The sequence below is a fragment of the Elephantulus edwardii genome, unplaced genomic scaffold (genome assembly GCF_000299155.1).
Source record: "Elephantulus edwardii isolate Elephantulus edwardi_28Jun2011 unplaced genomic scaffold, EleEdw1.0 scaffold00113, whole genome shotgun sequence".
NCBI lineage: Eukaryota > Metazoa > Chordata > Mammalia > Macroscelidea > Macroscelididae > Elephantulus > Elephantulus edwardii.
The window spans coordinates 7074226-7096506 of record NW_006399863.1 but is presented as its reverse complement, the minus strand read 5'-3'; the positions used below and the strand labels follow the sequence as shown (position 1 = coordinate 7096506).

At 42.8% G+C, this 22281-nt stretch overlaps 1 protein-coding gene across 1 annotated transcript in view; it reads left to right on the top strand.

Annotated features, from left to right (window-relative positions):
• CACNA2D3 (calcium channel, voltage-dependent, alpha 2/delta subunit 3) overlaps window positions 1-22281 on the top strand; it is a 1138585-nt gene that overhangs the window by 566824 nt on the left and 549480 nt on the right. The window contains exon 10 of the mRNA XM_006892223.1: window positions 10103-10192. Coding sequence (XP_006892285.1) covers window positions 10103-10192 — 90 coding nt within the window. The remainder of the gene's footprint in view (window positions 1-10102; window positions 10193-22281) is intronic.

Below are 22281 nucleotides of genomic sequence, written 5' to 3'. Positions count from 1 at the left end.
AGTAAGATTGTTTGAATGGTGAGTTTCCAGGTTTCCTCTATGATTGCCCTTGTCATTCAAATGCACTTCTTAAAGCAGGAAGTGGGGAATGTCTTTCTTTGTAGGGAACCTATGTTCTCCAGAGTGAGGGGTTTGTGTTTGTGTTTGGTTTTATTTTTTGTTTGTTTGTTTGTTTGTTTCCTTGATGTTCTAGATCACTGGTCTCAACCAGAGATGATTGTGCCCCTCAGATAACTTTTAACAATGTGCGGAGACATTTTTTCTGGTAGTGGAGACCCAGGATTGCTCCTTGACTCTAGTGCTTACAGATGGTCACTATTGCTAAACATCTTATAATGCCTTATCTAGCCCATCAGTTACTTAGCCCGAAATATTAATAATGTCAGGGTTGGGCAACCCTGAGGTAGATGTTTCATGAGAACAAGTTCTGTACTAAAGTTGAGTAAGAAATGGTGGATTAGCAACGTTAGGGAAGTTTCCACTGCAGGTCTTTTTATTGCGATTGCTGGTTACTGTGCAAGGTGACAATCCTAGAGAGTTAGGATGCACAGGGTTCGTCAGAAGTGCTTACCTGTGTCACCTTACCCGCATGACAATTTCATGGATTCCCAGGAGGACAGCCTTGTGAAGCACTGCTGATGCGTATGGAAGAGGCAGCGGGTATCTGCTCCAATGGTCGGCCCTGGGAGCATTCCAATAGAGCTGCTTCTTCATGCAGCATTAGCAGATGGTCCATGGAGCTTCTGGGTGAGGTGCATATTCCTGATGCCCAGACAAATGAGATCAAAGCTTACCACATAATTACAGGGTCCTGTGTAAAAGGAAGACTCTCTGGTGGCACAACAAGTTTGGCACCATTAGCCAAGTTAAGCACTTTGCTAGTGATCTAAAGATTGTTGGTTCAAATCCAGTGAGTATCTCCTTAAAAAAAAATTCATAATCTGCTTTTTAAAAACTTTTACAGCCAAGAAAACTCTATAGGCCAGTTAATCCTTGCATTTAGGGTCATTGAATCAGACTCAGCTCGAAGGCACCTGAAATAATAGTGCAGAAGGATAATTTGAAAAAAGGAAAAATTTGGACTCCTTTGTTCAGGAAGTAGAGGACAGAAGTCCTGTTAATGATATAAAAGCTATTTTTTCCTTTATTTGAGAACTTGATTTGTCTCTTATGACTTGTCATAGTATTTCTAATTCATTACATAATTTTTGTTCTAAGCAAAAATCAAAATTTTAATTATCAATATGAGTTTTGCTATGTGTTTTATGTTGTATAATGTTATTTTTATGTAGAAATATGAGTGTTATTGATTGACTGATTTCCCTTCATATATTGTAAGTCCTACATTTTGCTCTTATCAGAATAGTAGCAATACTGCACAGGACAACCATTCTTTTAATAGCCATTCATCATACATTTTCAAACACTATGCCTTTGTCTTAATTAAAGAGAAAAGACTCAAAGGAAAACTTAACCATGGGTTGTTTTTATGTGCCATCAAGTTGTAACTGACGCATAGCTGACCCTCTGGCTGGTTTTCAGATGCACTTAGTCTCACAGGAGGATACTGTCCATCTTTTTGCAGAGCTCCTGGCAGATTAGAACTGCATGCCTTTGAGATTATAGCCCAACTTCTTAACCACAAAGCCACCAGTCTGGCATAATTTCTGGTGTAAGTGGTCAACTGATAAAGGGATACAACATGATTGAGAAAGAAGATGATAGTGTTCTCTAGTGGTTTGTGTTTTGTAGAGTATCTACCATTCATTGTTTTTATTCTGTATTTAAAGAAAATTCTATTCCCAAAAGAAAGCACTAGTCTCTTATGACGCTCATTGTGCCTTGACCTAACTTTGAGCCTTACTCAGCTTCCACAGCACATTGTGGGGCCACCAGAAGTCTGTGCTGCTGAAGGGTCATGAGTTCTATGAGTCACCAGGAAGACAGATGTTCATATTGAGCATACCACTATCCCTATGGGCATGCTGCACTGTCCAGTATACTTCATCTACCAAGCATAAATCCAGAGGTACAGTTGTTAGGATTTTCAAATCAGCAACAGCAAGGCATTAAAGCAAGCATAGGAGTATGTTTCCATGTGTCTGCACGGATGGCATGCCTTTGAGACTAGCCCTGAACATGGTCATAGGTTTATACATGATGCTTGGGAGGATGGAGGGTCTGCGTAGAAGACCCTGGATGAGACACATTGACATAGTGACGTTGGCAATGGGGTCAGGTGTGTCAGAGATGGTGAGGTTGGCTCAAGATCGGGCAGGGCTCAGAGCTGTTGTTCATAGTGTCATTATGAACATAGCAACAGTGTTTCTGAGTGGCACTGCATGCTGAACCGCTGAGGGTTGTGGAGAGCTGTGTTGGGAGAGATTCTGTTACTTAGGGAATCGGGTATGGGGCTCAGCACTTTGAAACACCCTGCCTCATGCTGGGCTACTCTCATCACGTTAGTTTACCATCTGAGTCTCTGCGTGTTAAAGGATAATTCAGTGTTGTGGTTAGTTGCTGCCAATCATTTTTCACTCAAGCCCCCACTCTATCCATTACAGAACTTAGCCAACCATCTTCACAGCTACTTTTTTTTAATGCTCCATTTTTGTGGTCATTTTGTATTTTGAGTTGTTTCCAAGTCAAAGACCTCATGTTCCATCCTTCTCTTGTTGTTGTTTTGTACCATTGAGTCAGATCCAACCCAATGCTGGCCCTTCAGCAGATCTTTTCAGAGGCGGTAAATCACACAGGAAACTGCCTAGCTTTCTCTTGTGGAGCAGCTGGTGGATTTGAAACACGTGTCTTTGAGTCAACAACTCCTTCCCACCAGAGTTCCCTCATCTCTCTCTTGTTGTTGTTGTTGTTAAGTGCTGTCGAGTCATAGATGACTCATAGCAACCCTGTGAACAAAAGACCTGAACACTTGTATAACTTTCATAGTTTCTTTAAGTTCATAGAGTTTCTGGAGGCAAGCTACTTTGGAAGTGGATGCCACTCCTGCTTCCAAGCTTCTTTTAATCAGGGAATTCCACCAAACACTGTTCACTATGGGTACCATTATCACATTTGACACATCAGTGTCACGGTGTTCAGCATCACAGCAACCACGAGTTTCCTCTGTACAGCAACTGGACAGACCAGTGCTATATCACTTAGAAGAATGTTTGATCAAAAACAATTAAAACCGGGCCTGAGGGCCACCAATTAAAATCACTTACCTTTGGGTTGGTAGCATCACTTTCTGTCCACTAGACCAATAGAGCTTTCTCAGTGTTGTTGTTGTTGTTGTTAAGTGCCATTGAGTCATAGATGACTTATAGTGACCCTATGAACGAAAGACCTGAACACTTGTATAACTTCCATCATTTCTCCAAGTTCATAGTTTCCGGAGGCAAGTTGTTCAGTTCATCAAGTTTCCATTAGTTAACTCTCAGAAGTAGATCACCAAGCTACACTAATATCCAAACCACAGTGAGTACCCAGCTGATGTTTGAAATACTGAGATCATGCTGTCAGACTTGTATATTGTTAATATTCAGGTCATAGTGTATATGACAAACTAACAGATGGTGGTAGAGCATAACAGTACCCTTGGCTTAGGGGTATTGGGAGGATCAGGTGAGTCACATGTGAAACGCATATGGTATGTGACGCACAATTATATTTCATCTGGTGGTGTTTCTGTTGGAGAACTTGGTGCAGAGCTATCCATAAACATTCTCATGGCCAATGGACTGTGGTGAACTCATCCACGCCTAATGGATAAAAACACTCAGGCCTGCACATCTGAGGCCACACTGATGAACGTCATTGATGGAGGCCACTAGACTCTCCCTCAGATATTGGCTGCATCCCCAGCCAGCATCCTAGGGTCTCCGTAATTGTTCCTCGCCCTGTGTCCACTTTTCATTACAATCCCCAGTCGTAATTAAGAGGACTTGGAACAAACAGTGATGCTAATTCCATCAACAGGAAAAAACACCATTGTTTCTTATGGCAGTGTTATCAGTGTTGATTCCATCAAATTTAGCGCCCCTGGAGGGAGGGGTGATTTCAGCAGGCTCCTCCGCTGACCTGGGTGTGAGGGCTGTGCTGCCGAGATAAGCAGGCTGGGCTGTGCCTGCTGGCACACGGGCACTGGAAGCCATGGCACGCGCGTGGGTTCATCTCCCCAGGCGTTAAGCTGCACTAATTGCTTTGGAAGCCAGGTCCTTTTCCCAGGCAGCAGCATATGCTGTGTGAGCTCCTGAAGCAAAAATAAAAAGCCACACTCCTCCACCTCCTGTATTCAAGTTTAATAATAAGATGGAAGTGTCACCATTTCCAATAAGCTGTTTACTTCCATTTAGAAGAATAATGAAAGCTGACCGCCTCTGGGACACAGTTGTCGAGGAGGGTCGGTGTCTGCCCGGGAGGTCCTGAACTTTCTCTTCTTTCAGAGTCCGCCTCTCTGTGACACCCGGGTCTCAGAGACAGAGAAATAAACCATGAGTCCCACCCTCTTGATAAAATCTGACTCAATAAACGGCAAAACAACTCATCTTCTCCAAGTGTATTAGTTGATGAAACTGCAAAATTATTAAGTTTGTAGAGAAAATGTTTATGGCATAAAACTTTGCAGGATTTTTTTCTTTTCATTTTTTTTTTCTATCAAAAATGCCATTTTCCTTTTTTATTGTGACTATGAAATTTAAGGAGCCTGGTATTTTTTTCTGTCACTGGGTTTTCTCAGTTGACTTCTTGATGTACCTATGTGAGGGAAATAGAGACGCAGTTAGGCAAAGTGTCTGACTGTGACCCATAGATAGTCTGTGTGGCAGCTCAGGTACTGGACCTCAGGCCCCTGGGCTCCCACCTGCTGCTCCGGGCAGTGATATTGGCGATCTGCATCCACTATGCAGGGCTTTCCCACCTCCATTTCACAGGGCTCCTCACTGAGACCCGGGACCTCAAGAGTCTTACCTCAGAGGCACCTCATTGGTCCATGAATTATAAAACCAGAGCTAGAACTTAGTTCCCAGACGTAGGTCCACTTCTGGAATCTCTTCTCAGGGTTCATGAGCTCTCTTGACCAACTGGATACTAGTCTGTATGCCAGTTGTTTGTATTATTACAGTGATAATAATAAGATTGCATTATATATGACAGTTTTTTAAGTCTCAGTGGGGCCTCAGCCAGGGGTTAAGACATCTGTAGGGATTGAAGAGCGGGGGCACTGCAAGGGCATCACTTCCAGACATTGTGTTTGCTCCCAGGCATTGCTTTGGAGTGCACATGCTTGGGATTCTTCTTCAGCCAAATCACAAATTAGTCCACGCCAGGGGTAGTCAGTGTAACAGCCATTAAACCTCTGAGAAGCAGACGGTGCTTCATACCCTCTGGCACAGCACTGGGAAATCACAGCCCTGGTTTAGAAGGGGTGATCCAGACCGTGACTTAGAAGGGCTAGCAGAATATATAGGTAACATGAGAATGACAATTTAATGGAAGGAGATACTGTTTTGGAAGTCAAGGTCATGGTAATAGTTACAGTAATTGGTCTCCTTTTAATTATATGGCTCAAATCCAGTTAAAACTGGTGAAGCAAATAAAGTAATGTATCCGTTAATGTGTATGGAAATGGTGGGCATCGATCTTAATTCAGGCGTATGTGTATGTAGGGGTTCTGGTGCTGTGATCATGTTTCTGTCTTACTCTCTTGTCAGCTGACTCCTAGCAACCCAGCGCTTCCCCAAGTCTTGGACCCACCCATTCCAGGAGGAAGTGGTCTTCCTCAAGTCCCCTTAGAAGTCTGGGTAATAGACCGACCGGATGCTCACACTTGACTGTGGCTGGTGGAACTCGCCCACCTTGGTTTAATGGGAGAAGTTAGAGGTGGGTGGGAGAAAAGTTTCAAGGACCTGCGCTGCAATCTTGAAGGTACACGGTTTGAGGCCACCAGCTAGTCCTCAGGGGAAGGATGGACATTAACTGCCTCTGAGAACCTGCTAGAGGATCAGCCATGGGTTGGTTCTGACTCTGAGGGTCACAACAACAACAGCAACAACAACGGGAAACTCTGAAGAGGAGCAATTGATGCTGATGTGTGAAAAAGGATGACTGTTTAGGGGATGTGAGGACCCTTTGACTCAATACTCGTTAATGGCTGGTGAGAAAGAAGGGCCAACTCATGTTCCTCTCAGGTCAGCACTGTCCAGTCATTGTCCAGTGATAGTCTAATGCCCCACGGTGATAGACATGCTGGTTAATCAGCGAGGTTCCGTGCAGTAGCCAGGAGCTGCATTGTGACAGCAGCTGAGTTTCTGAATTGTAGTTAGTGCAGTTGACAAAATGAACTTTTTTAAAAAAAAAGAATTAATTTTAATGAACATTTACAGAGATTTTGGATTTCCATTCATTCATTGTTGCACTTTTCTCCCTGCCCAGCCCTCCCTCCCCCAGTTCGCTCCTCTCTTTGAAAAGTGAAAGAAAAATTCTTTCTTTGGTACACAATCCCCCTGGACCCCTCCATCCGCCCCGAGTACACTCCACTATGCAAGCTTAATTGTGGACTCTTGTGATAACCATAATACCCTATCATATATAACTTTTAAATTATTCTCTCCCTCATCTGTTTCAATGCAGTGGACAAAATGAACTTTGAAATTTAGGTAACCTTCATTTTAGATAATTTCAATTAAATGTATATGAATGTGGTCTAGTGGGAAGAAGCTGCACTGCAATCTCAAAGGCAAGCAGTTTGAGGCTATCAGCTGCTAAGTGGAAGAAAGACGAGTAATCTCCCGTGTGATTTACTGCTTCTGAAAACCCGCTGGAGCGTCAGCTATGGGTTGGTTCTGACTCAACAGTACACAACAACAGCAACAGGTTACTTATGTTGTTGTTGTTAAGTGCCATTGAGTTGTAGACGACTCATAGAGACCCAATGAACGAAAGACCTGAACACTTGTATAACCTTGATTGTTTCTCCAAGTTCATAGAGTTTCTGGAGGCAAGCTGTTTCAGGAGTGGATGCCACTTCTGCTTTCAAGCCTGTTTTAATCTGGGAGCTCCACCAAACACTGTCCACTATGGGTAACCATTATTGCATTTTACACATCAGTGTCACAGTGTTCAGCATCACAGCAACCATGAGTTACCCCTGTACAGCAATGCACAGACCAATGCTATCCCACTTAGAAGAATGTTTGACCAAAGCCAATTAAAACCAGGCCTGAGGGCCACAGATTAAAATCACACACCTTTGCCTTGGTAGCATCACTTTCTATCTACTAGGCCAACAGAACTCTCTCTATGTTGATGATGGTGGTGTTAAGTACTGTCGAGTCGTAAACAACTCATAATGACCCTATGATTGAAAGACCTGGACATTTGTATAACTTGTAGTTTCCGTATTATAAAATATAGCTTTTGAAAATGACATGTCACAAGAGATTGTTCCTTGGGAAAATCAGAAGTTATATAGAATGAGAGTTGGGCGGATGCTTAAGTCCAGCCTAGAAAAGCAGGTTAATGAAGTTGATTTGATTCAGACCCTGGAATTGAAGAAAAGGGAGAATGGGCATGAAGGAGAGGCTGAACCAGAGAGGCAGAAAAGAAAGACACATACGCACACATACCCAGTACTCAAAAAGAAGAAAACACACACACACACCCCCAGTACTCAGAAAGAAGAAAAATCCTTTGGTGGAATCAGAGAGGCAGAAAAGACACACACCACACACACACACACACACACACACACACACGAAAAATACCTCATTGTTGACATAAGTTGAAAACCTTTAACTTCAAAAAATACTATTCTCCTCTCTAATTTATGGGTCAGGTTATACCAGAAAGAAGCAAAAGCAGAATTGTGACTGACCTTGTTATAAAATAGAATCGAGGGAACCCCACCACATATTGTCACGTTTAATTCCAGCAATACAAGTAGCCCATTGCCTTCAGCGTCTTTCTGTACATGACATGCAGCCAGTTGTGGTTTAAAAGAAACATCAAATAGGGTTACAATACTATTGAAAATGATATTTTGTAAACGTGTGTAATAGGAACACAAATGCAGGTGACAGAAATGATAATCAGGTGACTACAGGGAATTTGCAAAACCAGAGTCTGGCCAGGAGGATATGAACCTGGGTCCTCTCGATGCCAGGCTCTGAAGTGGTACCCTGGGGGCTGTGTGTCATCAAGCATTTGTGGGGCCCACGATAAGGTGATCCATACTCCTCTCCCCAGTCCTCATTCACCCACAGTCTGCTGACCAGGGGTTGTTCTGGGTGGATGGGGCTTATCTGTTCTGTCTGACTTCCTCTTGTCTACCTGTACATAGTTGGAGCATCTTCAACTTTGGCAAAAGATTTCCTGTCCACCAAAGAGTTGTTTATCTCTGTGCTCAGTACTGAGAAGTAGCAGAGGTAGAAAAGAGGAGCATGAAGCGGAAGTTCAGGTTGCTTAGCCTGGCTCCCTGGGCTTCAGCGTTCCTTTCCCTATAAATGAAGCCACACTGCACACGCTCAGCTGCAGGAGTTAAGAGCAAACTTGACTGGGCATGTGTGGAGGTCAGAAAGGTCTCTGGTGATCAAACCTAAAAAAAAAAAAGTAGCAGCTTTGATTTTATTACTACAGAGAAGTAACGAGTGTATAGTGGAAGGAGTGAAGCTAACCTGGGGTGCATCCAGGGCTCTGGCTGCTGCGGTTGAGAGGGACGGGGGGGTTATGAATTTGATCAGAGTAAGGAACCATCTGTCAAATGGGATGAGAAGAGCTGATAGAAGTGTTGTGAGGACTCAGTTGCCTGTTAGTTTCAAGGGCCTAATATGGGGTGGATATTAGGTGGCTGCCATGGACTTAAAGGTATGGTTATTGTGAGGAAGGAAAGGGCAGACCAGGGAAGAGGATTTTGTGAGTTGTATCTCCCTGGAGATAGCTACTAAACTTGCCCATCACTGGCTCATACTGTTACATGCTGTTGTGTAGGAACTGATTCATAACTGACGCTCTAGCATATTTTCAAAGGCTATAAATTGCAGGGGATGAGATTGCCCATCTTTCTCCCATAGAGCAGCTGGTGAATTCAGACTGCCTGCCTTTGGATTGATGATGCATTTCTTTACCCACGAGGCCGTGAGAGGGACCTCATGCCAGGCCTGGTGTCCTTAGTGTTAAACCATCTTAAGGAGCCCACCTTGACTTTCCCTCCACCCTGGCCCTTGCTAGCAAGCTTGCAGCCCACCTCAAAGACTTGCCGCCACTGCTTCTCTCAGCTGGCCCTGTTCCAGGATGAGTCCCTCTGATCTGATCTAGTTCTGTGATCACTTTCAGACATTCTAAGGCAGTGTGGGCTCCAGGACATGTTGTGAGTGGTGTCGCCGTCTGAGTGCCGACTGTGGCTTTGGGGCATTGCTGGGTCCTGGGCTGTGGCAGAAGGAAAGCCGCCACTCAGCTGGGACATTGCCCGCAAGTATTTTCCATGAGCTCATCATCCTCCCCATCTTCTCGTGGTGTCTGGTCCAGCTGGTCTCTCTAGCACACAGAGATGTGAATGCTTTTTGGGAAGAGTGACATTCACATCGCTAGAAAAGACAAGGTTTTGGAATGGGGGGATTCAAGGGTCATGCGTAGCAGACTGCATCACTGTGACCACGGGCTCTGGACACCGGTGGATATGTGCGTGGTCACGCCCCTGGACGAGCTCCTTGGGTCAGCTCTGAGCCTTTGTTGGGAGACAGAAGAGGGTAGGGGCTCATGGCTGTTTTCATTTGTCTCCTTTATTCTTAAGCATCTGAAGGACCAGTGCGTCTGGGGGAACCTTGGACCTGCTTAGACGAATCTCTATCGGTTGGTTCTGACTCAACGATACTCAACAACAACAACAAAATGTAATCCAAGCAAAAAAACCCATAAAACCCCAGAAAGACATATTAAAGTTACATTTTCCTATTAAGCAATTCTTTTTAGGTGTGGAAAGAATAACCAGTCTGACTTGTTTGGCTCTGAGGTTTATGGCTGTGCATCCAGTGAGGCCTGTTCACTCAAAGCTGGTGTTTCAGACGCTGAGATGGACATTAATGGATTTTCCGCTTTGTTGTTTCAGCACTTTCGGGAGCATCTGGACAAACTGTTTGCCAAAGGGATCGGGATGCTGGACATAGCTCTCAACGAGGCCTTCAACATTCTCAGCGATGTAAGTCCCTCTGTGCTTGACCTTCGTCATCTCTAAGAAAAGAAAGGTGGTTTTTGGTTGTTTTGGGTTTTGTTTTGTTTTTTCACTTTCATTTGTGAACCAAAGTGATTGTTATCCTTAGCATCCTGGAGCTGTGCTTACAGACGTGGAATTGGAGCATGAGGCTGGTCACCTGAGTTGTCAGAGGGATGGCTGCCAACTGGGGTGGTCAGATCAGCCCCATACTGGGGGGTGGTGGTGATGTCAAGCTAGGTCAAGCAGTTACCTGCCATGGTCACTGACTGTGGGACTGTCTGTGTCTCCCAACAATGGAGCACCTTGTTACACAGGTTTCTTCTTTCTGGAGGAAATATCTTTTTATACATAGTGTAGCCTCATATCCTCTAGAATCCTAGTTAGCGGTGACATTTGGAGGGACGACAAAAGGGCCTCTCTGGAAAAATATGTTTAAGAATTTCTAAGCCCTATACTGGTCCCACTCTTCTGACCTTTCAGGTAATCCCTTTTATTGCTGTAAGGTCAGTCCCATTGGGGAATCCTGGGCTGGGCCATCTGACCGTCAGATCCAGTGTGGTAAACTGAACAGCAGCTACTTTTGCTTCCTTTTGATTCTGGTAGGCGTTGTCTATTGTCGTGTACTGTGAGAGCTGACCCCTCACTGGCCCTCCAGCCAGTTTTCAGAGGCAGTAAATCACAAGGGAGGCGAGGGGAGTGATAATAATTTTCCTTATTATTCCAGAGTCCATATCATTTATTTCACTAGTTTATATCCCAAACTTTCAAAAATTAGACACTGAGAATAAATAGTGAACATAATAGGCAAAATCTGTGCCCTTATAACATTCCTGTTCTACTGATAACATTAAAAAATGACAGCTTGAAGACTGAACACAGACCAGCGTCTGCTTTTGTATGTAGAGTTCCATTGGAACACAGCCTCCATATGTTTACGTATCATCTGTGGCTGTATTCAGGGAGCTCTGGTGGGTAAGCAGTTAACCGAAGGGCAGGTGGAGTTCCATTGGAACACAGCCTCCATATGTTTCCATTTCATCTATGGTTGTATTCAGGGAGCTCTTCTGGGTAAGTGGTTAACCAAACGGCACCTGTTTGGATCCACCAGTTGCTTTGCGAGAAAAAAAAAAAAGATGGAAAATTTCCTCTCTTGCAATTTACAGCCTCTGAAAACCCGCTGAAGGGTCAGTTATGAGTTGGTTCTGACTGAGTGGCACTCAGTAACAACATGGCAGTTTTTGGTAGGGTTGATGGGTTGATGCCAGAGACTGCATGCTCTGTGAAGTATAAGATTTTACTATTAGACCCTATACAGAGAGAATAATGGACTTCAGTTCCAGTGGGAAGAAATGTGTTAGTGCTCCAGGGCACTGTTGTTCCCTAGTGGTGGGAGTACGGAGAGCAGGGAGTTACTACGGGGAGTCAGGAGGAGATCTCTTTGATGAGGTGACATTGAACCAGAGACTTGAAAGTTGAGAGAGAAGCCATGTAGATGTCTTGAGAAAGAAGTTTCCAGAAAGGAAAAACAGCCAGTGCAAAGGCCCTGAGGCGAGATGTTTGATATATGTCCAATGACAATGGAGACTTGGGTAATAAGAGTAGCATAGAGAAGAGAGAGTGGCAGGAGATGAAAGCCTGGCAGTAGCCGAAGACAAACCCTGTGGCGCATTATGGACACTTGTGAGGATTTGGGTTCTTACTCCATGCGGGAAGAAAGCCACTGAAGGGTCTGAGTAAAGAGTGTTGTGTTCCAATTTGTGTCTTAACATTTTGGTGGTTGCAGAAAAAAAAATGAGAAAAATTGAGAGGGACGAGGAAAATAGCAAGAACATCAATACATTATCTCATTAGAAAAAAAACAATAAAAATTACTCTTTGAACCAGAGGTAGCAGCAGTTTGGATGTTAAGAGCAGAAAAGTAGGAACCATGCTAGTTATTTTCAATAAATCCAGCTAACCTTACTGTTGTCTGTTGTGACTTGTAGGGACCCAATAAGATAAAGTTGATCTGCCCCAGAGAGCTTCCAAGCCTGTTACCATTTTCAGGAGCAGACGGCCTCATCTTTCTCTTTGGCACAGCGATGGGTTTGAACTCCCAACCTTCCAGCTAGCAGGCCACTGCCTCACTTTCAGAACTGAGTGCTCCTTGTATTCTGTTTTATTTTTCCTATTTGACAGGCTTTTCCTTGGAAGGAGACATCTTGCTTAGAAAGGTGGAGGGCCAGCGAAGTAGAAGATCTTCAACAGAACGGATGGACACAGCCACTGCAGCTGTGGGCTCAACGTGCCAGAGAAGATGAGGATGGCACAGGATAGGGCAGGTGTCAGATCTGTGGTTCTTATTTAGGAGATGGAAAGGCTGAGAATCTACGCAGGAGACAGAGCAGTTGACAAATGAGCAGCAGACTTTACTCCTCCCCTAGGGTGAGAGGGACTTCAGTAGGGGAGGATGTTGGCAAAGCCTAGAGGCTGTGGCCACTCAGAGGGAGACTGACCTGCAGGGAGAGTCGCATCATGGAGAGAGGAGCCTGTCCTTCCAAAGCTAGAATCAAGAAGGAAATGCAGCCAGTCCTGAAAAGCAGAGAGAAAGAGAGAAGTAGTTTAGAAAGATTGAGCCTTTCTCTCTGGTTCGCACCAATATGCTATTTTGAATGAACATTAACGAAACTAGTAGGAAATCTGGAAATAAGGTTTACAAAGGAAGAAGGGCTGAGGTGGATCTAGTACCATTCAGGTGTGAAATGACTTAACATCCAAACTGTAGCAGTGATAATGAACTTGAATGTGAGTATGCACTTGAGTTCCCAGCTGGAGACCCCCAGTGGCCGCACTGCAGTGAGTATCTAGGCTGGACACTGTTACTGGGCAGGCGGAGGCGCTGAGGCTCACGGCTGAGTCGTTTGCCTTGTATTGCATTTACACCCAGTGCTGCCTAGAGTCGTCCGCTATGCCTCACTGCAAAACCTGTTTTCTCCTCAGCTGCACCGGTCCCTCAAGCCAATCAGACCTTAACATATAGAAGTCTCATCTGTGCATTTCTTTGACACAGAGGTCATTTGGTTCTCGTTGCCTTGACTGCAGAAGAGGGAAAAAAATTATGAGGAAAGGCGCCACTTTTATTGTCCCTACCAAGTCACTTTCCTCGCTATTCATCCGAGGCCGTTCTTTCCACCACATTCCAAGGGGCTGCTTGGCTACAGGTGATTACCATAAACAGAAGGGTTGGTGTTACCAGCTTATTAATAGCTTCGAAGAAGGACTAGCCTGTGAACCAGGCCAGTACACAGCTTTAAATTCTCATCTGATCTGAAGCAAGCGACTTCCCAGGACAGGTTTAGCCAGTTGATGATGGTGAAAGCACTTGTCACAGTTTGAAAACAGGTGGTTTTGGTGGATTTTTTTCCTGTTGATAGTATATCATAAGCTTAATATCTGGAGCAGGGGAAACGATTCTGAACTGGGGGATCCCTGGTTTGGAAGTCGGCCCTGGCATGGATTTCTGCTTTCCTAGTCCCATCCAGCGTGCTGAAGGAGTGGCTGTCATCAGAGCGTTGGCCTGCAACTTTGTGGCCCCTGGAGATCAAGACTTAACAGACTTGCTGTGGGGTCTTGACAAACACGATTTTAATCTTTATATTCCTTATCTGTATAATAGGGGTACAGATAGACTCAGGACTGCTTGCTTAATTTGCAGGGCCCAGGGCAAAAAGGAAAATACAGGTCCTTTCGTTCAGGATGCATTAAGAATTTTAAGACAGTGAGACATGACTTTCTTGGCACCTGGCCCTTGGCAGGGAGACCCTTGTGGGCATGCTGAAGCAGGGCCTGGCTCCCTCTGCAGCGCTGGGTTGAGTGAAAGCTGATGTCTGTGTGATCACTGAGAACAGAAGGCAGCCTCTCCCTTTTGCCAGTGAAAGCGAGCTTCTACAACCAACTTCCACCTTTGATGCGTAGGTCCTCTCCCTAAGTGCCCAGGTGCTCAGGAACATCTGCTTCCCTCCATCTTCTCAACTTTCTTCTTGTTAAGATGCTTTTCCATCCCTTCCACTCACTCTTGTTCTCGGAAATCCCAAGTCAAGGTTTCCCATGGTATGTATGCCCACTTGAATGCTGAGCAGTCAGATATTTCTACATGAGGTATGTAGTCAAGATAGAGAGATGCAACCCAAACTTGGAAAACCACAGTGCGTGTGAAGCTATTAAAGGCTCTGAGAAGTCATGTAGAGAATGTATGTTGTTGTGTACCACCGTGGGTCGGAACTGACCCATAGATGACCCTCTGGCAGGTTGAGTAGCCCTTTAAAAATGTGTTTGCCCCAACACTCAAACTTCTGACCCACAGACTCTTTATATCCTAAATTCAGTATTAGTACCATGTAGAAGTCCCAAGTCACCAAGGATACTTCTGGGCACATAGAGAAGAAAATCACTGAAGATGAGGGAAACCTTCAATGCTCCAGAGCATGGAGCAGCTGGTGGATTTGAACTAGGCTCAAAAATACCAATGATCATGAAGATGGCTCTGGACCTGATAATGTTTTGTTCTTAATAAATAATGTCACTATGAGCTGGATCCAATATGTTGTTATTTGCCGTCGAGTCGCCTGTGACTTTAGGGACTGTTCTGTACAACAGTCCTAAACCCTTCTCTGTCCTGTGCCCATCTTATTGTCTTTGATACACCTACCCCCATTACCCCAGTCACTGAATCAGTCCATCTCATCGAGGACAACTAAAAACAGCATCATCATTTATATCCCACCAAACCCACCCCCACTGCCTTGACTCAGTTCCTGCTCAGTGGGACCCGCCACTGAGTTTCTGAAGCTGTAAATCTTGATGGGAGGAAATGATCTCTATTTCTCCCATGGAGAATCAGGTGGGTTTGAACCACTAATCTAGTACATTCAACACTTCCTCATTAGCATTCCTTTACTCTTTACCAGGACCCCTTGAATTCATTAGACATGACACACTTATCATTTATTTTGGCTTTAATCCTGTGAGAGATATTTTCAAACCAGGAAAATCTTCACCTGCCCTCTCTTTTATAGAAGACCTTCTGGAGCATGATCAAGCAGAAAATAGGATGGGTGGAAGGTAAATATCAGAGAGCAAGACAATGAAGTAACGATAACTGGTACAAAATGCCCCTGCTTGGGATTGGGCGGCTGTTGGGACCATATTCTTTTTGAATACACATTTATCCCATAGAGACAAACATCTCCATCCCATCTCTCTTGTCACTGGGCTTGTAACTGACCAAACTATTTCACTAACACAGAGATGGTTAATCTCCCATGAAAATGAAGCTTTATCTGTTTTTCCACTTCATCATTGTGACCTTTAAGTGATACAATTTTCTTCCTGTGTACCGTGCCTGCCTTTGCAATCTAATATGAAATGGAAGGTGATTTCTCAAGTGCACGCACGCACTGGCGCGCTCGCACACACAGAGTACTGAATTGTGATTGTGGCTGAAGGTTGGAATGGCTCAGAGGCTGCTTCAATTAAATGGAGTTAATTCTTTCTATAATTACCTGCATTTCAGATTCAGTGTTTGCTTCAGATGACTTAAAGGCTTGCGGTTGTTGACAGGAACAGCTTTGAAAGAAACAATCAAATAAAGTTCTCAGACCCTTCTGGCTATGGAGCTCCTCCGCATTCGCTGGTTTTGTATAAGCACACGGAGCTGGTTTGCTACGGTAGTTAGCATCCACCTTGTCATGTGACAAGGGCAATTATCTTTTTTGGCGATGAATGTGATCTTTGCAGTGATTACCTTTTAAAAATTTTTCTTAGCCAATTAAATAAAATTTGGTGACATTTCAAAGACTGTTAATCACAACCAAATGCTCTAAATGTCAGGATGCATTGAAATTTGTGCTGCTAACTGATGAATCACTGAGTTAATTGTAGTTCATCACCAGGCCCTTGTCATTGTTATTATTATGGAAAACACTTTCATCACTCTTGCTCGTCAATTTTAAAAAAAAAAAAAGCTCTACACAAATATGAAGAGAAGAGATAGTACTCATCAAAGCATTTGAATTTAATTGCATTCTTTAAAATTCTCCAAGTGCAGAAGGCTGCAGAGTGCTGTAGAGGAAAGGCATGTTTTAAAATAAGCAGCTCCAGGCAGCCCCTTCGCCCAGGATACATTGTTCAGATACCTTCATTATTTCCCTTTTCTTTTGTTTGAGACTCCCCCCACTCCCAGTATGATTTTACTGTAGACTGCTAAGAGAACAAGCAGATTCATCTTGGAGAGGATGAAACCAGGCTGCTCCTTTGAGGCAAGGATTTTGAAGCTCCATCTGACATACTTTGGGCATGTCGTCAGGAGGGACCAGTCCCTAGAGAAGGACATCATGCTTGGAAGGGTGGAGGGACAGTGAAGAGAGGAAGAGCCTCGATGAGATGGACTGACTCAGTGACTTGGGTAATGGGAGTAGGTGCATCAGAGACAATGAGGTTGGCTTAAGACAGAGGAAGGTTCAGAGCTGATGTACATAGGGTCGCTATGAGTTGCTGAACCATACATAACAACAACAACATGTGATTTTAAATTAATTTTATGAACACCAGCCCCGGAACCTCCTAGATTTTACCCTCCTTCATCATCTCTTGCCTGAAACTTATAAGTTAATGTCACGCTGTGTGGAAGGCCAGCTCCCCCAGAACATCACAAGAACCAACCAGTTGATAAGACAATAACCCTGGTGGTGTAGTGTACAAAGTACTCAATTCCCAACTAAAAATTGGTCATCCAGACCCATGAGTCACTCCCCAGGAGAGAGAGAAATTCATTTGTTTCTGCAAAGATTGCAGCCTTGGATTGCTTTACCCTATAGGGTCACTCTGAGTCAGAATCCATTTAACTAGAAGGTTTGATTTTGAGGGTCTGGGATTGTAACTTGTCCTTTGAAACTTTTCTTAGAGAATTAATGGACCTTTTTAGGAAATTCCTGGGATAAGCAGTGCAGTTATTTGCAATTGTTTTCCTTGAGACATGGAAGCAGCAGTTAAGAAATCAAAGGTGTCAAGAACTTCTTTAATGTGCTGAAGAGGAAGAATAATAGTTTCAAGACTAAGGTGTGCTGGCCCAAATTACGATATTTTATGTTGTCTCATAGGCATAAAAAAGCTCATTATTTCAAATATATCTAGTTTGAATGCAGGAGTGACTGTCAGGGGCATGACTAGCACAAGTTAAATAAAACACCTAGGACACAATGTTTAAGGAGTACTCACTCTCAGAGTCACGGTCCTGATGATTGCACTGACCCTGGAACTTTGGAAGTATTGAAGTGAGGAAGACCACAAGAAAGAAATGAGTGGAACATTTATGGCATTTTCAAAAGGAGGCTTTGTGGGACAGTGGTTAAAGCACTCGGCCGCCAACAAAAAATTGGTGGTTTAAACCCACCCGCTACTCTACTGGAGAAAGATGTGACAGTCTGTTTCTATGAAAATGTCATCCTTTGAAACTTTGTTAGTTCTGTCTGCCAGTAGAATATACAAGTATGTTTTGTAGAAAGTGAAACAGGCGAAATCTTTGGAGGCAAGGGTGATAAAATTCCATCTTGTATACTTTGGGCACGTCGTTAGGAAAAGCCAGTCCTTGGAGAAGGACATCATGCTTGGAAAGGTGGAGGGTCAATGTGAAAGAGGAAGCCCACCAACAATATGGATTGACAGGGTCACCAAAGCAGTGGGCTCTAGTCGGAGATGGTGAGGATTATACAGGATAGAGCAAGATTCAGATTCACAGCTGATTCATGGCACATAAGAACAACAGAGTCCAATCAACTCCATGACACTTGAATTTGTTGTAGTCTAGGATACTGATATAGGATATCATTATTGAGTGGCTGTAGAGTGTGCTGAATGGGAGAGTAGATTCCATCTTTAGGCTTCTTGACTTCAAACTTCTGCTATGTCAGATAGTAGTTGTTTGGCCTTGAGCCAGTTATTTAATCCCCTTATACTTCAGGTTCCTTGTCTTTAAAATGGTTGTGATAGCAACTGCCTTGAATGCTGGTGCGGATTAAATGGGTTTGAGAAGGACATCATACTTGTGAAGGTGGAGGGTCGGCAAAAGAGAGGAAGACCTTCTACCAGGTTGATACAATACTGCAGCAATGAGCTTGAGTGTGTTAGAGATTGTGAGGGTGACTCAGGATAGGGCAGGGTTCGGAGGAATTGTGTATAGGGTCACTATGAGTTGTACTTGACTCAATGGCACCTAACAACAAAAACACAACAAGAATATAGGCCAGCGATAATAAACATTTAGCCTTTATTGTAGTAACTATGTAAGAATTTTCATCTTATAAATGGAGCAGTAGAGGCTCAAAGAACAGAATTGTCCTTTGCACCCAGTTTACGCAGCTGGGATGGAATGAGATGCACTTCTTTTCACTATAAATTGAGATGAGATAAGATCGACTGTTTACCAAAATTTTGGGTGACTCACATCATGAAGAAAACCTGAAGAGACTCTGAAACTTGCCTAAGGATGCTCAACAGAAGATTTCAAAGGGCATCTCAAGAACACTGAGTATTATAAATGTGCAAAGCACTAGAGTTGGAAAAACAAAAGAGAAAAACACACTGCTTTTCTCAAACTGAAGAAATTGAACCAATTGCAGTACTGATGAATTCTGTGGGCAAGATCTTGAACGATGCACAAAGCATCAAAAGGAGATAGAAGAAATACAGAGTTACTATGCTTAAAAAAGCTGGGTGACTTTGAACCATTTTAGGAAACGGCCTATAATTAAGAACTAATGGTAATGAAGGAAGAAATTCAAGTTGCACTGAAGGTGCTAGTAAAAAAAAAAAAGAAAAAAAAAGGCCCAAGAAATTGAGAGACTACCAAATGAGGTGTTTCACAAACAGATGCAACCCTAAGCATGCCCACTAGCCTATGCTAAGAAATTTGAAAGACAGCTCATGGTCAAGTAATTGTAAACAGATCCATATTTTTCCTATTTCAAAACAAAATGAGATTCAATAGAAGGTGGAAATGATCAAACAATATCGTTAATACCTTATGTAAATAAAATAATGCAGAAGATTATTAAAGAATGGCCAGAACAATAAACCCACAGGGAACTATCAGAAATTCATTGGAATGAGGGATTTCATTGTTGATATCAGATATATCATCTAAAAGCAAAGAACGAATACTACAGAGATGCTTACTTGTGCTTCATTGACTATGCAAAGTTACTTGACTGTGTGGATCATGACGAATAATGGCTAAGATTGAGAAGAATGCAAATCCCAGAACAATTAATTGTGCTCATGAGAAACCTATACCTAGACCAAGAAGCAGTTCAGTCCAAACAGAACACAGCATGGTTTATAATCATAAAGCTGTATGTCAATGTTGTATCCTTTCTCCATGACTATTTAGTCTCTTGGCAAATCAAGTAAATGGAGAAGTTTGACTCTATGAAGAATAATGTGGCATCAAACTAAAGGAAGACTCATCAACAACCTGTATTATGCAGATGGCACAATCTTGCTTACAGAAAGTGAAGACGACTTAAGTATTTACTGCAGAAGATCAAAGAATACAGCCTTCATTAAGGATTAATCTCAACATCGAAAAACCAGTAATCCTCATCACTGGGCCAATAGACAACATCCTGAGTGGAGAAAAGACTGATGTTGTCAACAACTTCAATTTCTTGGATCCACAATCAACATCTATGGCAGCAATAATCTAGAAAGCAAAAGTCATTTTGCATGGAGAAGATCTACTGTAAGGGATCTTTTCCAAATTGCTAAAAAGAAAGGAGATTTGTTTAAAGCCTAAAGTGCACTGGATCCAAGCCACGATATTTTCTGTTGCTTTCTGTGCATCTGAAAGCTGAACAGTGAATAAGACAGGCTGGAGAACAATTGATGCCTTGTGGTGTTGGCCTTAAGTATTGACTATCCCATAGGTGCCCAGTAGAACAAACAAATACACCTTAGAGGAAGTGCAACTATGGTGCTCCTTAGAGGCAAGGAGAGGGAAGCTTTGTTTCACATAGTTTGAGCCTGTTGTCAGGAGGGGCTAGTCCTTAGAAAAAGACAGAACACAGGGGAAAGTGGAGAGTCAGAGAAAGATAGTAAGACTCTCAACAGATTATATAGACACAGTGGCTATAACAGTGGGCTCACGCGTGTAGATAATGTGATGATGGCACAGGATAGAGCAAGATTCTGATTGTTCATAGGGTTGGCATGAATTACAGTTAGCAGCACCTGAAAAGAATAACTTGCATGCATTGAACTAGCTTCAAAACTTGTTTTGACAACACTATGAGATAATTCTGTTTATGTATGTGTTCATCTGTCCAGCCAGTTGGTCTATCTTTTCACTCAAGTTACTGCCAGTTAGCCACTATGATGATTCTAAGAGCACAGAAACAGACATTAAACATATACTTAATGGCTTTGTATGTTCTCTAGGTCACTTTTTGGCCAGCCAGCAAAAAGCCATTGTCAAAGTCAGGGGATTTGACAGGTTGGGAACACTTCCACTCATGTGTTTTTAAAGCACTTAATCTTTGCCCTCTCCACAATGCCTTTTCTTCTGGAATCTCACCTCTTTGAGGAATTTTTCAAACATTTTAGGGAAGTCATTCCTGCTATTAATTAAATGTGTAAGTACTTAGCTGATAAGCAGTAATTGAATATTTTTAAACCTACCTCTTGACTCTTCAAGATAGAGCTGTTAGTCTGCTCCCACGAAGATTACAGCCTAGGGAACTGTGGGGCAATTCTTCTCTGTCTTATCAGGTCACTTTGAGTGAAAATTGGCTGTGGTGTACCTCACAACTACCATCACCACCATTTTTTCTCTCTTAGTTCTGCTTTCTTTATATTTAGCACCATTACTTCTAAGCATACAGCCAACACATTTCACTTGTTTACTTTATTCCCTATACTATACATCTTCCCAAGTGGAATATGAGCTCAATTTGGGAAGGAATTTATCTCTCTTTCATCTCCAGTGCTCAAAATCATTGGCAATAAGAGAGATGCAAATCAAAACCACAATGAGATACCATCTTGTCCCAGTAGCAGTGGCAAAGTTTAATAGGACAGCAAGTAATAAGTGCTGGAGAGGCTGTGGCAAGATAGAAACCCTTATATGCTGTGGGTGAGATTGTAAAATGGTACAGCCACTCTGGAAGGCAGTTTGCCCTTTCCTCAGAAAGCTTAACATAGAAATTCCATATAACCTAGCTATTCCACTGCTTGGAATATATACCCAAGAAAATTAGAACAGAGGCATATTTGGAGATTTTTATACCAATGTTCAAAGCAATGTTATTCATCATCTCAAGAACATGGAAACAGCCCAAATGTTCAATCATAAGCAAACGGATTGAGAAATTATAGTACATTCACATGATGGAATATTACACAACACACAGGAGCAATGGTTTTGAAATTGGAAAATTAATACTTAACTTGGGAGGGTCTGGAGAGCATTTTGCTCTCCAGTGAGCTACTAAGTCCCATAAGGACAAATACAATATAAGATCATTATTGTAGACATGGAAAGATAACTCATAAAACGTGTATGAGGATCCACCGAGGGGAGGGCGAGAGCAGAGGAGTGAGCAGGGCAGGGGGATAACCATAGGGTCGCACAATTAGATGGGTGGAGGGGAAGGGTGGAAATGGGTAAAGGAAATTGGAAAGATCTGGTGTGAAAAACAATATATATGAACTTTGTAATTAAACCCATATAAAAAATAAAAGTTTTATTTTTTACTGATGTACTTATGAAGTTTGTATACATTGAAAACAAAATTAATAGGTGATTTGTTAATGAGCTCTCCTGAGGTCACATTATTCTTCATATATTACAACTTCTTTGATTATTTGCTCAACATACAGATTAAATATATATCATAAAAACATAAGGTCCGATGCACACCATTCTTGATTTTAAAACACAGTTTATTCCTTGTTCTGTTGCCCAGTAGAGAGTTGCTCTGTTAACTCAAAAACCACCCTTGTGGTTTGAAACTATGTTTGGAAGAAAAATGGGCAGTCTCTTC